The sequence below is a fragment of the Pristis pectinata genome, chromosome 8 (assembly GCF_009764475.1).
Source record: "Pristis pectinata isolate sPriPec2 chromosome 8, sPriPec2.1.pri, whole genome shotgun sequence".
NCBI lineage: Eukaryota > Metazoa > Chordata > Chondrichthyes > Rhinopristiformes > Pristidae > Pristis > Pristis pectinata.
The window spans coordinates 52,244,062-52,261,982 of NC_067412.1; the positions used below are offsets into that span (position 1 = coordinate 52,244,062).

Here is a 17,921-nt window from a genome sequence, read left to right on the forward strand (position 1 = left end):
CCTGCGTCTCTGTCGCTGTGAGAAAACAGCTTTACTAGCTGACCCACTGTGCCATCCAAAGGGTAGACCAAACACAAATTCACTATTTAGACAAATGGGATTGGTGTAGATGGGTAAAAGGTTGGCATGGACATCGTGGGCTGAAGCGTCCATTTCAGTGCTGTGCCGATCTGTTACTCCAGGTGACAAGGTGGTTGGATTTTAATTTCCTCTGTTAGGGAACATGGTTAATGGACTAGTGACCCAGAAAACTGGAGTAATAATCCAGTGATCTGACTTTAAATCCCACCAGAGCAACTCTGGAATTTAAAATCAGTTAATAAACTAGGAATTGCTCCCCAGAAAAAAACCAGTCTTATAACCATGACCACACAATGACTGGATTTTTGTAAACTAAACACATCTTGTTCACTAAATGTCTGGTTTATGTGCAATTCCACGCCCACTAATGGCTGACTCTCAAACGCTGTCTGAAATGCTGTAATGGGCAAGAAATGCTGGTCTTTCCAGTGATGTCAATGTCAGTTCCCAACAGATGAATAAAGAAAACAATTTTAAACATTGGTCAATGAAGCCATTCAAATGGTATTGAATACTGATACAACACTGGCTTTGAAATTGAAGGAAGGGTGTGGTCACCAAGTGAAATTGACAAATTAGGTGGGGCTGCAAAGTAATGGATTTTTTCTTTCAATTTAAAGGGCAAAAGCATGGGCTGAGGTTGCAATAAAATCAATGATTTTACTTTTAATGGGAATAAAATTAATAGCCCCTGCAAATAATGGAACCAACAATTTTCATTTATGTTGCGAGCATTTCCATGAATTTAACATATGTTTACGTGCCGAACTTGACCAGGGAAAGTCTTCCAAAATGCTCTCGGAAAGTGAGACAGTGTTTGGAGGCAGAACATATTGCTGTTCAGGCCACTGCCCTTTCCAAGAAACTTTTTATCCCCTCCTCCACACACAGTTTTCAGATTATCTGCCAATTTGCAGGGTTGTGGTCAGTCATGACAGCTGCTAGTCACCACAAATGTACACCTTTCCTGCCTTAAGCACTAGGTTCTGGCAAAGCTTAAGTCAACATTAAGCCCTGCAGAGGCAAGCTTGTGAGCTCTGTCAAACCTCTGAGACCACACATATACACGCACATGGCACAGATGTTGCATCCTCACCAGCGACTGCTGACATTGAGAAGATATGCCAGTAAGTGATCATTGCACATCTAATTCATGACAGAGTGGTCGGGTTTTCACATTTCCTCACACTTCAGTTACTGGTCAGTTCAAAGAAATAATCTTTATCAGCAGCCAGGGAGATTCCAAGGAGGCAATGAGAAATGTAGCTAAGTGCCTTTTATTCATGGTTGTCCTGGTACATTTTAAATAGTTGCAGTAATTACTATTTCAGCACGTGTTCAAAAGATCCCAGATGAATGCTTAAGGGCACTAAAAAGGCACACAGTGATCTGACAGGATGCAGCCCTAAGCAGCCAGTGTTTGAACACAAGGTTGAACAATCTGAAGGTTCCACCTCCATTGTGTGCAGTTAGCAAACTAACCATAGAAGCCCAGAAGTGAAAAAAATTAGCTCCACTAACCAGATAGTTATAGAGGTGAAAATTCTCATCTCCACACACCGGATCACCTCACTTGGTGAAGTGTTATTTTTGTTCTGTCATAGTGGTTTGACCAGCTAAAACAAAGGATGTTTATTCTGTTTCTACTTGTTGTGGAGAATGGGGGAAATGCACAGAGAAACTTTCTTTCTAAAGTTTGTGAATCACTGTGATGGAACACTTCCAACCTTCACAAGATTACAAGACAAAGGAGAAGAATTACTTGACTCTGCTCCATGAGCTAAACTAAACTATTCCTATCTACCCCCAATTTCCGGTCTTTTCCCCATATCCCTTGATACTTTGACTAATTAGATACCTATCAATCTCCGCCCTAAACACCCCCAATGATCGGGCCTCCACAGCTGTATGTGGCAAAGAATTCCATAAATCCATGACCCTCTGGCTAAAGAAATTTCTCCTCATTTCTGTTCTAAACGGGTACCCTCTAATTCTCAGACTGTGCCCTCTAGTCCTGGATTCACTGACCAAGGGAAACAGCTTAGCCACATCTACTGTCCAGTCCTTTCAACATTCGAAATGTTTCTACGAGGTCCCCTCTCATTCTTCTGTACTCCAGTGAGTACAGTCCAAAAGCCGACAAACGCTCATCGTATGTAAGCCCTTTCATTCCAGGAATCATCCTCGTAAATCTTCTCTGAAACCTCTCCAACATCAGCACATCCTTCCTAAGATAAGGGGTCCAAAACTGCACACAGTATTCCAAATGAGGTCTCACTAGTGCCCCATAGAGCCTTATCAACCTTGGGAATGATGGAGCTGAGCACTGGAGAAGAGATGTGACTGAAGTGCTTGCAACCCAAAATGCTGAGTGGATATTCCTCATCTTACTTTACGACATAGGAGACCATTCAGCCCATTGAGTCTATGCTGGCTCTCACAGCAATCCCATCAATTTCAATCCCCCATTTACTTTCCTGTAACTCATTCTCCCTCACATTCTCATCAACTCCCTCCTGAATCTCCTACCACCCACAAACACTGCAGGTAACCATCAACAGCCAAGGACTGCACACGTTGAACAGCAACCTCGCCAGCCCAGTTGCCCATGCAACATCCGCCGCACAAATATCTGGAAGTTGTGCCGAAATTGGGGACCTGCTTTGCAAACTGGAGCAAAAAAAAAAGAGCTGCTGGAGGAACTCAGCAAATCAGGCAGCATCTGTGGAGGGAAATGGACAGTCCACATTTCGAGTCGAGACCCCTCATCTGGACTGAAAGAGTAGAGGGGAGGTTGCCAGTATAAAGAGGTGAAGGGGAGGGGTGGGGTAAGAGCTGGTCAGTGATAGGTGGATCCAGGTGAAGAGAGGTTGATGGACAGATGGACCCAGGTAGGGGAGGGAGGGGTGGAGATAAAGTCAGAGGCTGGGAGGTGATGTGGAGACAACAAAGGGCTGCAGATGATGGAATCTGATAGGAAAGGATGGTGATGAGTGGAAGCAGATAATGGAGGGATGGTGGGTCGATGGGAACAGTGGGGGGAGGGAACCCAGTGGGAGGGTTGTGTGGGTGATGGGCAAATGGAGTTGGTGGTCATGGGGGGGAGGTGGGAAAGAAACTGGGTGAAACTCCCCTCCCCCCACTATTCCCATTGTCAGGAGAGAGCAGCCCTAGGAGTTGTCATCATTGACTAGTGCAGCTTCATGGTATCAGGCTAAAGAGGGGCAAGGAAATCTTCTGATGAGTGCCACCTACTGTCCCCACAACTGACCAATCATATACCTCCAATTAAAACAGGGTATGCTGGAAACCCTCAGCAGGTCTGGCAGCATCGATAGAAAGAGAAACAGAGTTAACCTTACAGGTCAAATCTCCTTCTCTCTCCACATATGCCAACTGACCTGCAGAGCATCATAGAGCACAACCTCATAGCTCAGTGTATCCCTCACTCTGCCATTATCATTGTCAGAGGATGAACTCTGGTTCAGTGAGAAGGGCATAGCAGGCACATTTAAAACTGCGATGCCAACTTGCCAAAGCTGCACCGAAGGACAAGACATGCTGAATAAGAGCAGCTTGCAATAGACAGAGCTTAGTGATCCTGCAATCAAAACTCTGCAACCTCGCCACATGCTGGTGGCTCACAATTAACGGGAGGAGCTGGCTCCAAGGACGTGCCCCACCCACAGGAAGGCAGAGCTCAGCGCTCGAGTGGGAAAGACAAGGCTGAAATGTTTGCAGTCAGAGGTAGTGAGTGGGTGATCCATCCCGACCTCCTCCCCAGGTCCATAGGTCCACACTGTTACAGAAACCAGGCAATCTGCACAGCAGCAAACCATGGCTGAGTGCAGTGGGTACAGCAAGGTGCATCTGCAGTGTTGAAGACTTGGACTGTAGAACCACTCTAACTCTGACTCACTGCTACAGTGAGGCCATAACGTTAATGTTTATGCAACAATGGAAAAGTGCCCAGGTACGCCCTGCCTTCAAAATGTAGGGGACATCCAATTTGGCTAATTACTGCTACATGACTCAATCATCCGCCAGCTGATGGATGGTATTATTGACGGTGCTATACAAGATCCCTTACTCACTGATAACCCGCTCTTGGATGCTCAGTGTGAGCTGTAGATGAGCTGATGCCCTGGACCTTATTTTAACCCAATCCTAAATATAGACTAATGGGCTAAATTCCAGAGACACAGTGAGAGTGACTGACCTTGGTGACAAGTGCAAACCAGTCAGGTATCAAAATCTGATGTCCAAAAACATATTAATTAAAATCAACCTATATGGGAATCGGGGAGACTCCCCATAGTCTCCAAAAAACAATAAGAAATATGGATTTGGGTCATTGTCACTGACTTCCTCAGTTCCAAAACATCAACAGAGGAGTTACACAAACAGGGAGCCGGGCTCAACTAACTTCAGCTCTCTCCTCAACGAGCTTCCTCCTATCTAAACAGGAAGTTCAGCGAGTGCGCAACTTGTTCCTCAGATGACAAAACACTGCAACAGGCTCTGTGGCTATCATTGACCAAAAACTAGTCACAAACACTCCAGTTACAAGAGCAAATTCGAGGGAGTGAAACATGTCCTGACGACCAATAACCTCTCCACGATCTTCACAATATCGTCTCCATGGACAAGCTGAGTTACCACACAGGGTCAGGAACTTGACAGCACTCAGTACAATACTCCACAAGCGATGGGCAGTTTGTTTCATCTGAAATACTCATGCTGAGGTATTCAGATGCATCCTTCTCATTGCCTTCTGAAGTCAAAGTTCAGTTGGGAGAGAGATCGAGCTGGAACTGGGCTCCCGAGTTCTCCATTCCAGTGGCTGCTAACAGGCCTGACTGCAGGTGGGGGAGGGGTGGATCATGGACCAGCGATGTGTCTTCATTCAATTTGGGGAAGTGGGGGCAGAGAGAGGGGGGGAGAGGGAGAGAGGGGGGGGGAGAGAGGGGGGGGAGAGGGAGAGAGGGGGGGAGAGGGAGAGAGGGGGGGGGGAGAGGGAGAGAGGGGGGGGGAGAGGGAGAGAGGGGGGGAGAGGGAGAGAGGGGGGGAGAGGGAGAGAGGGGGGGGAGAGGGAGAGAGGGGGGGAGAGAGAGGGGGGGGAGAGAGAGGGGGGGGAGAGAGAGGGGGGGGAGAGAGAGGGGGGGGGAGAGAGGGGGGGGGGAGAGAGGGGGGGGGGAGAGAGGGGGGGGAGAGAGAGGGGGGGGAGAGAGAGGGGGGGGAGAGAGAGGGGGGGGAGAGAGAGGGGGGGGAGAGAGAGGGGGGGGAGAGAGAGGGGGGGGAGAGAGAGGGGGGGGAGAGAGAGGGGGGGGAGAGAGAGGGGGAGAGAGAGAGGGGGGGAGAGGGAGGGGGGGGAGAGAGAGGGGGGGGAGAGAGAGGGGGGGGAGAGAGAGTGGGGGGGAGAGAGAGGGGGGGAGAGAGAGGGGGGGAGAGAGAGGGGGGGAGAGAGAGGGGGGGGAGAGAGAGGGGGGGAGAGAGAGGGGGGGAGAGAGAGGGGGGGGAGAGAGGGGGGAGAGAGAGGGGGGAGAGAGAGGGGGGAGAGGGGGGGGAGGGAGAGAGAGAGAGAGAGAGATGGGGTGGTGGGGACTGGATGGATGAGGTGCAGAATATTTGGGGAGGTGAGCTTGGACTGTTTTGGCAGAGCATTTGGGGCACAGTGGCCTTATGCCCTTGTTTTGGTATGGCAGGACTGTGAGCAAGATGTCCGGGGATGTGCCCTAACAGGGCAGTGGGGTCCAGGTGTCCCACAATTTTCTTAGAGGAGTCATATAGCACAGAAATAGGCCCTTTGGCCCAACTAGTCCATGCTGACCAAGATGCTCATCTTAGCTAGTCCTATTTGCTAGTGTTTGGCCCATATCCTTCTAAACATTTTCTATCCATGTTCATATCCCAAATTTCTTCTAAACATTGTAATTGTGCCTGCCTCAACCACCTCCACTGGCAGCTCTTTCCATACACGCACCAGCCTCTGTGTGAAAAACCTGCCCACCAGATCCCTTTAAGTCTTAAATCTTTCCCCTCTCACTTTCAACCCATGCCCTCTAGTTTTTGATTCCCTTTTCCCGGGAGAAAGACTGCGTACATTCACCCTATCGATGCCCCTAATGATTTTAACTGTAAGTTCACCCCTAAGTCTCCTATACTCCAATGAATAAAGTCCTAGCCAACACAACCTCCCTCGATAACTCAGTGCATAAGGAGTGACATCATTTCCCACCCATCTGATGCAGAAATTGCATTTAGGTCATTAGGATGACTCACAACAGTAAACTTTTGGTTAATTTCATACTTGGCACAATTCAACCCAGAAACAGTTGCAAACATGCAGGTTAATTCCATTTGCATTAAGTGTTGAAAGCACCCATGCAGTGCGATGGAGCTTCTGGCATGCATTGCAGCTAATTGTTGAGATCACCCTTTAACATCACCTCTCAAACTTGCAGGGACAACAGGAGCAGGTGAACAGATTACCTGCAGATTACCATGCAAACCACACATCCCAGGAATGGGGTCAGGAGGGGAAAAAGAGAGGCTAGGAGTGGTGTGGAAGAGAATCTAGTGAGGAATGGGCTGGCGGGCAAAGGAGGAGAAATGGAATATTATGAGTGACAGTCAAGCAGCACAGCAACAGGTCCTTTGGCCCATGGGGTCCATGCCAACCATCAAGCACCCATTTGGGCAAGTGTGGCAGGGCATGTAGGGCTTGAAAGGCATGGGAGAAGTTAGTTGAGGACTGAGGGAAAGACAGGGGGTGGGGGATGTTGCTGAGTGGGGGACTGAGAGAGGGGAGGGGGCTGAGTGAGATGGGTGGAGGGTTTCGGGGCGGGGAACAGAGAATGAGCATCGAATTTCAAGAGCAAAAGGACTTGTGACGACCTGATCTGGGATTTGCCAAACTGAATGCCTGCAGCTGGAGAACTGGGCTACGTGTTTAACACACATATGCCAGATCCATGTGTTCATGCTAAAACACCTGTGCACACACACACACAAACTTCACATAGGCACACACATGTAATCTGTGCAAACACGTTGTTACGGACTCGGTGAATGTCCCTTTAAGATAGAGTTATTTGTGTGTGTGTGTGCGCGCGCGCGCGGCATGCTTAAGTCAACCAAAGATAAAGGATGTAATGACGTTGTTGAAGAAGTCAGTCGAAGTCAGTCAGAGGAGACAGAGAGAGAGAAAGGAGAGAGAGACACCAGCCTGCTAGTTTTCTCTATCGATGGATGAGAAACAATAACTGTGTCTGTTACTATAATCCACATATGGAAATTGGGAGTAATCCAGTGGAGTTCACTTTGTTGCTGACCTGTAGAGGGAAACAGGTATTTGTGTGGATGGCCACGATTCGGATGCTTTTCAGGGTGAGGAAGTCACTACTGAGTAAACACTGAGGTGTCGATTGGGTTCCATCGTGGAACATTTGGATTTTGTAATTACTCTCTCTATGTTCTCTACATCTACATCTTATCTTCAGACAACGGTGGTTGTTTAAGAAGCCTTGGCTCATGTTTCACCTTACGGCTTGCTGAACTGAACTTTGAAAACTATTCCTGAACTTGGAGTTTGGGACTTTGCCACACACACATGACGAGTTTAGTTTTTGGGGTTAATGTTCAAGGTTTAACATTTTTACTTCTAACATTCTAACATTTCTACTTTTATTTTTCTTATTATCATAAGTAGTTATTAATAAAATAGTTTTTAACACTTATACATCTCGGTGTTTCTTTTGTTGCTGGTTCGTGACAAAATGTATACAAATGCATAGTTGCATGCACTTGGTATGATGTGGACATGGAATTATTTGACACATGCATTTCACACACTTCATGCACATATTGAAAACCACAAACATATTTTGAACAAGCCAAATTAATGGACACAATTTTTACAGATGTAAGAGATTTGAGTCTTCCTGAGTCTTCCTTCAGAATTTCAGCCCTCAGAATTAGTGAAGACTAAATGAGGATCATTCTACCGTACCTTGGATCCGCTGGAGCCTGGTCTTCGCAAAGGACATCGGCAAGTTCAGAGGGATGAAGTGCTCATGGTTGCAGATGATTTGCAGGAAATCCAGCTTGTACTCAATAAATGCCTGTGAGGAGAGAGACTGTGAGAATGGAATGGCAACTAACCAGTTAGTCTTCAATATAGAGTATTGTAGCGGTTGCTACCGCGGAATAAAACAAGACTCTACTCGGAGGATTGCCAAACAGAACTGGTTTATTTTCCCGCCTTGCGCGGGCCCTTTACGGGAGAAAAACTCCCGCCCAAAAAAAACGGCAATGACGGAAGTCCTACGTCATCAGGACTTTCCCGCGCGCGGGTTCTCCCCGTCGCTCGGAAAGACGAGGCCCGCCGCCATCTTGGGCCTCGTCGCTCTGACGCCGTGCGACCCGATTGCCGAGCCGGTTCGCCCGACTAGACGGTGAGTCGCCACAGTATCCATGAATAAAAAGAAGCTGCTGTGGGGTGGAGCAGTGCAGAACGAATCATTGCAGGGAGAACAGCATAAACTCTTTTTGCCTTTTTTTTTTGGAACTGCCAGCATCTGTGACCAGGCCACGCAACAGGAGGAGAGAGTGAGGGTGAGGAGTTATTGCTCAGTTTAACAGATGCTGACATTGCAATGTTATTTAGACACCAGCTTAGAGGCAGGATCTGCCTCTGGGGGACGGTGGGAGAACAAGGGCAGCTCAGTGTGGAAGTGGTGGATAAGTCCACAAGCACACCTGTGGACCAAGACTAATATTTCAGTTTTCATCACAGGCCTCGCAGAAGCCACCAAACATCTGGGTCCTGCAGCAGCAGCTCAGACACGTTCGCTTGCAAGCTCAGAACCTGGTACCGTGAGTGTAAACAGCCCAGTCAAAGGGCTTTACAAAGTGTAATGCCAATTCAGTACTCCGTCGATGCTCAAGAAATCCAATCCCATCTTCCACACTCATCCACCACCCAGAACCTTAACTCTCTCCACCAAAGGTGCCATCCACAGGATGCACTGCAGTGACTCACCCAGGCCTCATCAATAGCAGGTCCCAAACCCATGACCTCCACCACCCAAGTTCAGTGGGTGCACTGGAAGACTACCTAAAGCCACAGACTACCAGGGCTCGAGCATGTTTGGCAACTCTCTCCTGACCACCGATAAAAACCCTAGAACTGGCCCAGAAGCAGTGAGGGGGGTATCTTCAATATGCTTGAGGCAACTCACCTAAAAGGCAATTGGAGATACCCAACTGCAGCCAGTCTTGCCCCTACCACCTGTGGCCAGTGATGCTGAGGATGACTGAGTTACCATCCTTGGAGGGGGTACTGTCTACTGAGAAATTGATGCCCTCTACAGGATGGTGGCATCAGTGATCCACCACTACCTTCACACCAGCTCCCTCCCTGCTGTCTATCAGCCTTCCATGTGCCATCTGCAGCCAGGTCTCCCACAGCTGCTCAAAGTCCTCTTCCAAACCTCTGTAGGCCAGGAAAATGGGAGATGCATGTTCCAATTTTGACATCACCTCCAGGCCACACCAAAGCACATAGGAGATAGGCACATACCAGGACCAGTAGTTGACATCTGACTTGGAATACTTAGCTTGTGTTGGCTTTGGGGCCAACAGGTGCCAGGAGGGAAGGAGGGAAGTTGGGAAGGAGAGGAGGTGGGAAGGGAAACGCTGGTGAACCTGAACTTGGGCTGTGTGCTGCCAACAGACTGATCTTGGCGGTCCTTCGCTGACCCTCCCTCCCCATCAGCCCGTTTCCTTCACACGTTGCTTTTGCCACCAGCTATTTTCAGAGGGCTCACGATGACAAGATGGGACACCTTGCTACACAAGCTCCTCTTTGCTGAACACTCCAGAGAAGAAATTAGAGTTAGGTCATTGTTTGGAGATGCCAATTGCGTGGTTGAATAGAGGAGAGCTGCATTCCCCAAAGATCTGAAGAATGAGACATGATCTTATTGAAATTAACCAAGTACTGACAGGCTTGATGCAAGGGGGATGTTTCCCCTGGGGAAGGAAACTAGATCTGAGGTTCACATTCTCAGAATAAGGGCCAGCCATTGAGGACTGAGATGAGGAGACATTTCTTCACTCTGGGGGGGGGGGGGGGGGGGGGTGGGGGGGGGGGGTTGGTGGGAAGCGGGTGGAATCTTTGGAATTCACCCCCCTAGGCCTGTGGAGACTCAGTTGCTGACTTCATTCAAAACAGACATTAAGGGAGTCAAAGGACTTGGAGAGGACAGCGCAGTCATGATGCTGATGACTGGCGGAGCAGTATCGAAGGGCTGAATGGCCTTTTCCTGCTCATAATTCCTATCTTCTTGTGCTCCAGTCTTCTGTGCTCTCACCTTCTGTGTGGTCACATGGAAATTGTTGCAAGCTGGGCACACTGGCCCAGGGTGCTGAAGGCCACTCTTTGGTCCTCCATGACTCAAAACACAGAAAGCTGCAGCCATCAGCCAAGGAATGAGGGACTGTGACAACTGGCAGGATGCCTGACACAAGGTGCACCACCAGTGGTCATGCACATGCAGGGCACTGAGGGAGTTCAATCCCTGTTGGTTTCTCTATATTGCCAGATGAGCCTGGTATCCCCCAAGTCAATGACACACTGCAATGCTCCCTGCTCCATCTGCTGAGGAAAACTCTCTTCTGCAATAGAGAGCGATAAGTCTCAAGATGTTCTAAATTTTTCCAGGACACAGGAACCACAGAACCATCCCTGGCCAAGCCATCTTCATCCCACCTGGGTAGTGTAGCTGTGGATGAAGTAGCTGTGTGCTTGGACGGGCGATCTCCTACTGACCTGCCGATACCTTGCGCAACGCTCTTCACCAAGGTTCAGGTAGGACTCGAATTCACGGGGCTGCTGAAAGCCACACTTCCTGCAGATTGTCCCACTCTACTCACTCCCAGAGTCACCTTGAACCCGAGGGGGAAGGTTTATCCACACCCCCCTGTAATCAGAAGACCTCTGAATTCAGGAGAAGGTCCCTTGGTATCTTTCCCACCATTCACTGCAGACTTCAACAGCCTTAAGGGGCATACCGAGAGAACCAAACATGTGTACAGATATAGCGGCAACCTGTGGAATTCAATCAGCCACTAACCTACAAGTAGTTGGTGATTTATTGGAATTGGATTAGTAAATAGGATGAGTTGTCCTTCCCGTTGTTGAATATGTGTTCACTAGATGAGTTTTAGAAAGGGCATTACCTGGGGCACCAGGCTCCAATGTTGTTACAAAGCGAACATGCTGACATTACAATCTACCTACTCTGCTTACTTCAACTGACCAGCTGACATGCTAGCCAACATGGGGGAAGTCACTGCACAAATCAAATAACTCCTGGGACCACCAGATACAGCAAAGACAACAGGACCAGCCAATGTTGTTAATAAAAAGAGGATCTCACCTTTGGGTCCTTGGGAGAGAAGCAGCTGACGTAGTCATTTATTAGGTTGAAGATAAACCCTCTGTCCATCAGTGTCAAACTCCGCTGTTGAATGAGTAACACACGAATTATGAAGTTAAGAGAATGCATGCTCCACCATACACCATCCAGGACAAAGTAGCCTGCTTGACTGGCACCCGATCGACCACCCTGCAACATTCATTCCCTCCACCAGTGGCACACAGTGGCTTGCAGTGTGATCCACCTGCAAAATGCACTGCACTTACTCACCCAGACTACTCCGACAGCACCTGTGAGTTCTAGCACCAAGGAGGACAAGGGCAGCAGGCTCAGGGGAACACCAGCTCCTGCAGGTTCCCCTCCACGTCGTACACTGTCCCAAGTTGGAAACACATCGCTGGTTCCTCATCCTTGCTGGGTCTAAATCCTTGAACTCCCTTCCCATCAGCAATATGGGGAGTGCCTTCACCAAAACAGCAATGCTCAATGCAACTCACTACACCTTCTCAAGGGACAGTTAGGGATGGACAATAAATGCTGGCCTTGTCAATGATGCCCAGACCCTGAAGTTGCATGATTCTCCGACAATGATGTGGCAACACATGAACTCGGCTTTCTGAGGCTTCCTCTGAGCGTACTCAAACTTCTGAATGCAACGCTTGAGCAGATGGGCATTCAAACAAGTTGATAAACTTATAGTAGGTCCTCAGCCTTCTGTTGTCAGGGAAAGATTTAATAGATGACCCACCACTGGGCAGCTCATTGCCCCCTGATCTTGAGAGTTGGTCAGGGTCACTAACTCTGATTGCAGGATACCTGGAGGCTTCATCACATGACTGCCCATCGTTACTCCTATGTCCAGCCAGGCAACCTTTCTTGCATCTCCAATAATCTATAATAAGGTAAAGTGTTGAATGAAAGATAGGGATAGGACAAGACCGTGAGGTGAGTTTTCTGAATGGTGCAGCATTCTTGAGGACCTTGTTGTCTACTCTTGTCCCTGTTCCTCATGTTACACTTCAGTTCAAACTAATGGGAGTTAACCTGGAGAGTGATGTTGGAAAGTATGGGTACATGGAGTGACTGACACAAAATTAAACTTTTAGGAGAAAGGGTGGATGCAAGAAGTTATTTAAGGAAGCAGTTTGCTGAAACAATGAGTGCGTAGATACAGAGCAGAGTTTGGAAAGCAGTGGAGTTGGGCTGAATGGCCTCTATCATCCACAAGCATTTGTTTTTATTCATTCAAGGGATGTATGATTTACAGGCTGAGCCAATATTTAATTACCCATCACTAATTGCCCTTGAGAAGGTGGTGATGAGCTGTCTTCTTGAACTGCTGTAGTCCTTGAGGTGTGGGTATAGTCACAACACTGTTAGGGAGGGAGTTCCAGGATTTTGACCCAGCGTTGTAAAACACAAGAGAATAACAAATGCTGATAAACTCAACAGCACTCTATCAGCACACATGGAAAGTGAGAAATGATGCCTTGATGGACATTCTTGAAGCAATTCAGTGCTGAGATTCAAACAAAACAATTTTTAAACAACTTCAGTACATACTAAGTTTCTTATCTACTGACCTTCATAAAATGAGCCCAGCTGATGTTTACATTCCTGCATTCTTCTGGAATTTCTCCATACCTCAAACTAACATGAGGAATAATTGCAAGGAGTAGCGACTGCACAGTGTGGTGATAGCAGTCTGGGAATCTCTGGGTTCTGGGGAGCTGTAAACACACAGTTAGAAGTTGGACCAAAACAAGTAAGGAGTGTAGTTGATCACATACTGCAGTGAGAAAATAGACTAGGAAAGACCAAAGTAGTTCTGTATCCAATGACATGGAACAATCCTTTATTACCTACTGAAGAAGAGATCTGGCTTACCTTCATTTTATTCTTCTCGATCAAGTACAGGACCATTGACTTTATCAATAGGTCAAAGAAAAACCACGAATGCTGGAAGATTAAATAAAAAGAATTGCTCAGAAAGGTACACTCTCTCTCTCGTTACAGATCCAATTTAAAGATTGTACTTCTGTGGCCTCTTGCAGGTGTGGATGATTTGCTGCGTATTACTGCACACGTCCCCAGATTCAGATCAACATATCTTGCTGCAGTTGCAACCGCCCCCACATTTCTGTGGATAGTTCTGGGTCAGCAACAGAAGAAGTTGTGAATCCCCTGGCTCTGATAGATTATGGTCTGTCCTTATCCCTCACATTCTTATAAAGTGAAACTGAGGCCAACAATCAGATCAGTCAAACCTCACTGAACACTGGAACATACTGAGGGTTGAATTGCCTGCTTCTTGATATTTCTTATGTCCTTCTTGTGCAGTAATGGTCAGATCAGGTCAGGTTTTGATATAGTGGCCAAGGTTCCTCCCAGTATCCAGCCTCTACCTGGTTAGGCCGCATTTAGAGCATTGCATGCAATTCTAGTCACCTCACTACAGGAAGGATGTCAAGGCTTTAGAGAGAGTGCAGAGGAGGTTTACTAGGATGCTGCCTGGATTAGACAGCATGTGCTATCAGGAGAGGCTGGACAAACATGGGCTCTTTTCTCTGGAGCGGTGGAGGCTGAGGGGTGATCTGTTGGAAGTGTATAAAATTATGAGGGGCATAGATAGGGTGGATAAGTAATATTTTTTTTCTCCATTATTGAGCGATCCAATACCAGAGGGCATGCATTTAAGGTTAGAGGGGGTAGGTTCAGAACAGATGTGAGGGGTATGTTTTTTTACTCAAAGAGTAGTGGATGCCTGGAATACGTCGCCTGATAGGGTGGTGGAGGCAAATTCATTGGGGGCTTTTAAGAGGGGCTTGGAATGGCACATGAATGAGAGGAAAATAGAGGGATATGGGCATTCTGTAGGTAGGAGGGATTAGCTACATTGCACAACATTGCACTCCAAAACAAATTCAGATCTCAAATAAATTCTCATTAGCTGGGCTTGTCAGTTGGGAGCTTAGTGCAAAGGACATAAGGTGTCTTAAAACATCACCATCAAATCCAAAAGTAGCTGAGAAACGTTGAAAGGAAACAGCTATCCTTGGAAATTGCCCAGAATTAAAGAAGAATAAATGGGCAACCAGAAAGAATATTCCAGGAAGTTTTCTCAAGGCGTTATCTATAGGTGAACCCATAACCAGGAAACTTCAGAATCACTATCACTTTTGATGGTTCCCCTTCACTTTAAATTGACAGACATCTTTTCACTTCAAAATCGCAAAAGGGAAAAAAGGGTGAGAAATTTTGTTCGACACGTGGAAAACAAGCCAGACAAGCAACTCATCAAATTCACAAGTCCTGACATAGAGCTTTACACAATCCAAGCAAAGCCCAGTGACGTCATTCAAGAGGGAAGTGTCAAAGTGTCTCAGTTTGTTGACTCATTCCAGTCCTGGTCCAGTGGTAGCACTGTTGCATCAGAGTCAGAGATTATGAGTTCCAGTTTCGCTCCAGATACATGAGCACATGATCCAGGCTGACACACATAGTACTGTGGGACTGGTGAGTTGCCAGACTTGTGATGAGGGATGAAACTGGTGCCTTATCTGGTCTTTTAGTTGGACATAAAATTTCCTGCAGAGTATATATATTGAAGAAGAGCAGGGGAGGGGCCATGAATACACAGGATAACATTTTACCCCACACCAACATTACTACAACCGATTATCTGTCACTACCGCACTGCTTTTTCCAGGGCCAAGATTTGTGTGAGTCAACAGCATTTCCTACGGAACAACAGCAATTGCACTTTCGGGGTGATTCATTGTCTGATAAAGACATTTTATAACTGCAAATATGCCATTTTCAAAAAAACTGGAAGCTATCATCACTAGAAGACAAAATGACCTTGTTTGTGAACGTTATTTTCCAGAGTATCGCCGGCGAGGTTCCTTGTCTGCCCCATTACAGCAGGCACTTGGATATCAGCACTGGGAGGTCAAGCCTGCTGTGTGCCTGCTGCTGACTGGGGAGCTGGCCAAGCATAACTTGTCAAAAGAGACAAACGTGGAGACTCTATCTCGTTAAGGTGACTCCTAGATCCATTTAGGGTTGTATCTTTTGAAAAGTAAATGTGAACAGGAGTGGCCCGAAGCAGAATGTAAAAGGATAGCCACCCTCACAGAATGTTTGATGATCCTTTATATGTGGAAGTCTTCAGTCTATTGCTTTAGGTATCTCTCTCTCTTATCTTTTCTCTCTCTCTTTCTGTAAGAAAACACACAGACACAAGAACTCATCCCTCAATCCTGCCCCACCATTCAATATGATCATGGCTGATCAAAACTGGCCTTAACTCCTCTTCTATGCCAGTTCCCCATAGCCCTCAATTCCTCGATCTTTCAAATATATATATCCAATGATCCAGTCTTCACCATCCTTGTGGGCAGAGATTTCCCGACATTCATCACCCTCCGAGAGAAGACATTTGTAAACACCTCAGTTTTAAATCACTGGCCCCTTGTGTTGTAGTTTTTTCCCCTTGTTTATGACTCTTCTACTAGTGAAAACATCTCTCAGTGTCTACCCTGTCAAGCCCCCCAGGTCACCCCTCATTCTTCTAGACTCCAAGGAATACAGACCCAGACCATCTAGCCTCTCTTGGTAGCACAACAGTCTCATGCCAGGAATTATCCTGGTGAATCTCCTTTGGGCTGCTTCCAATGCAACTGTATCCTTTTTTAGGTAAGGGGATTAAAATTATGCACAGCATTCCTGGTGTAGCCTCACCAATGTTCTGTACACCTTTAACAAAACCTCCCTATTCCTAAATTTCCACTTCTTCGCAATAAAGGCCAACATGCCCTTTGCCTTCTTAACAACTTGATGGATCTGCTTGATATCTTTTTGTGATACATGCACTAGAACACTTAGATCCCTCTGAACTTCAGCCATTTTAATAGAGCTAGGTACAAAGAAATGCAGTCTAAACGAGACTCTTAGCAGCACAATGCCCCTCAGTGAACATATATCACTGTGATGGATAAATTAAGCAAGGTGAAAATCATTAAATTGTTCATTTCATTCTATATTTTTTGCTTAGGGATGAGGAGATAGAAGCAATCAGCACTTCTAACAGAGAGGGAGCACTAACCTTCAGCAACTTGTTTATTGTGAAAAAATCTGCAGACTGTTTCAGGATTACATTAATGGACTTTGCCAGCTCTTCATGTGTTGTCTTGTTCCCTGAGGTCACATATTGGTCCGTTCTGAAAACATACTGAAGAAGTGAACAAATCAGTAAAAAGTTCAGTTGCCTCTGCATCGGTCTACATCGCTGAGTGTTACCGACAGCTTCTGCTTCCTAAATGTGCTGTATTTTGATTTGATTTTATTTGTGTTTGGAGACAAAAAGGACCATGGATAATTTAAAACATCTTCATTCTACATCACATAGCCAAATTTCATCATAGCTATAGCCCAGATCTAACACCAGAGGGTGAACTGATTGCTGCATGTTCCTGTGCATTTTTCGCGGACATTTAACCTCTTCAAGCAAACATGCCAGTGAGGAGAGAGAACTGTCACATCCACACTTACATTGGAGAAAAGGCAGCTCCCCAGCAGCAGTGTAAGAGCTTCAGCCAGCTTTGGAGAATTGAGCAAAACACTCTGGGCCACCAACCAGAGCCATCCTGAGCACTGCTGCACCTTTGCAGAACCAGGAATTAAGCCAAGTGGACATAAATAATTTCATGGTCAAAGAGAAGGGGTGTCTGTGGTTCAAGCTTTTCTCAGGGCTATAAAGCAATTTGTCACAGGGTGCAGTTATGAACAATATTACACAGATGCAAGTTCTCTCTGAAAATAATGGTTACTTATTCTAAATGCAGATGGACTGGGGATGTCACCAAAGAGAGCAACAACTGACCCATTATGGAATTTACTCCTGAAATCCAAATCTGTGCAAGTTTCATCATTAATAGTTATCACTCTGACAGCTTCAACTACCAGTGGTTTTGGACTGAATCAAACCATTAACTCGACAGAGGGTCCACCTATCTGGAGTAGAGAATCATAGGCAGCAGTAATAACTCTCACCTCAGCAGCATGGACAGGATTCTGCTGGCTAAACCACGCACCAACACACCGTGTCACACTGATTATATTCTTGGAAATCTGCACCAACAGCTGGCAGAAACATTAATGGTTTAAGAAGAGGGGGAATTTCATGTGGTTCTTCTCAGATCTACTTTCACTCACATTGAAACAGGAAGTAGACATTCAACTTCTCCAACCTGATGTACCACCGAGTTAGATCCTGCTTGACTTGCACCTCAGCTATCATTATCCGATTAAAATCCATTAATGTCAGTTTTGAAAATCTAGCATCCTTAGCCTTTTGAGAGCAGATTGCTTCAGGAAGCTTCCACCACCTTGTGC

General features: G+C 46.7%; 1 protein-coding gene across 1 annotated transcript in view; it reads right to left on the minus strand.

Moving 5' to 3' along the window:
• dock11 (dedicator of cytokinesis 11) overlaps nucleotides 1-17,921 on the minus strand; it is a 251,775-nt gene that overhangs the window by 116,405 nt on the left and 117,449 nt on the right. Inside the window, exons 26-30 of the mRNA XM_052020888.1 lie at nucleotides 16,633-16,758; nucleotides 13,413-13,484; nucleotides 13,109-13,255; nucleotides 11,526-11,609; nucleotides 8,093-8,204 (exon numbers count right to left, since the gene is read on the minus strand). Coding sequence (XP_051876848.1) covers nucleotides 8,093-8,204; nucleotides 11,526-11,609; nucleotides 13,109-13,255; nucleotides 13,413-13,484; nucleotides 16,633-16,758 — 541 coding nt within the window. The remainder of the gene's footprint in view (nucleotides 1-8,092; nucleotides 8,205-11,525; nucleotides 11,610-13,108; nucleotides 13,256-13,412; nucleotides 13,485-16,632; nucleotides 16,759-17,921) is intronic.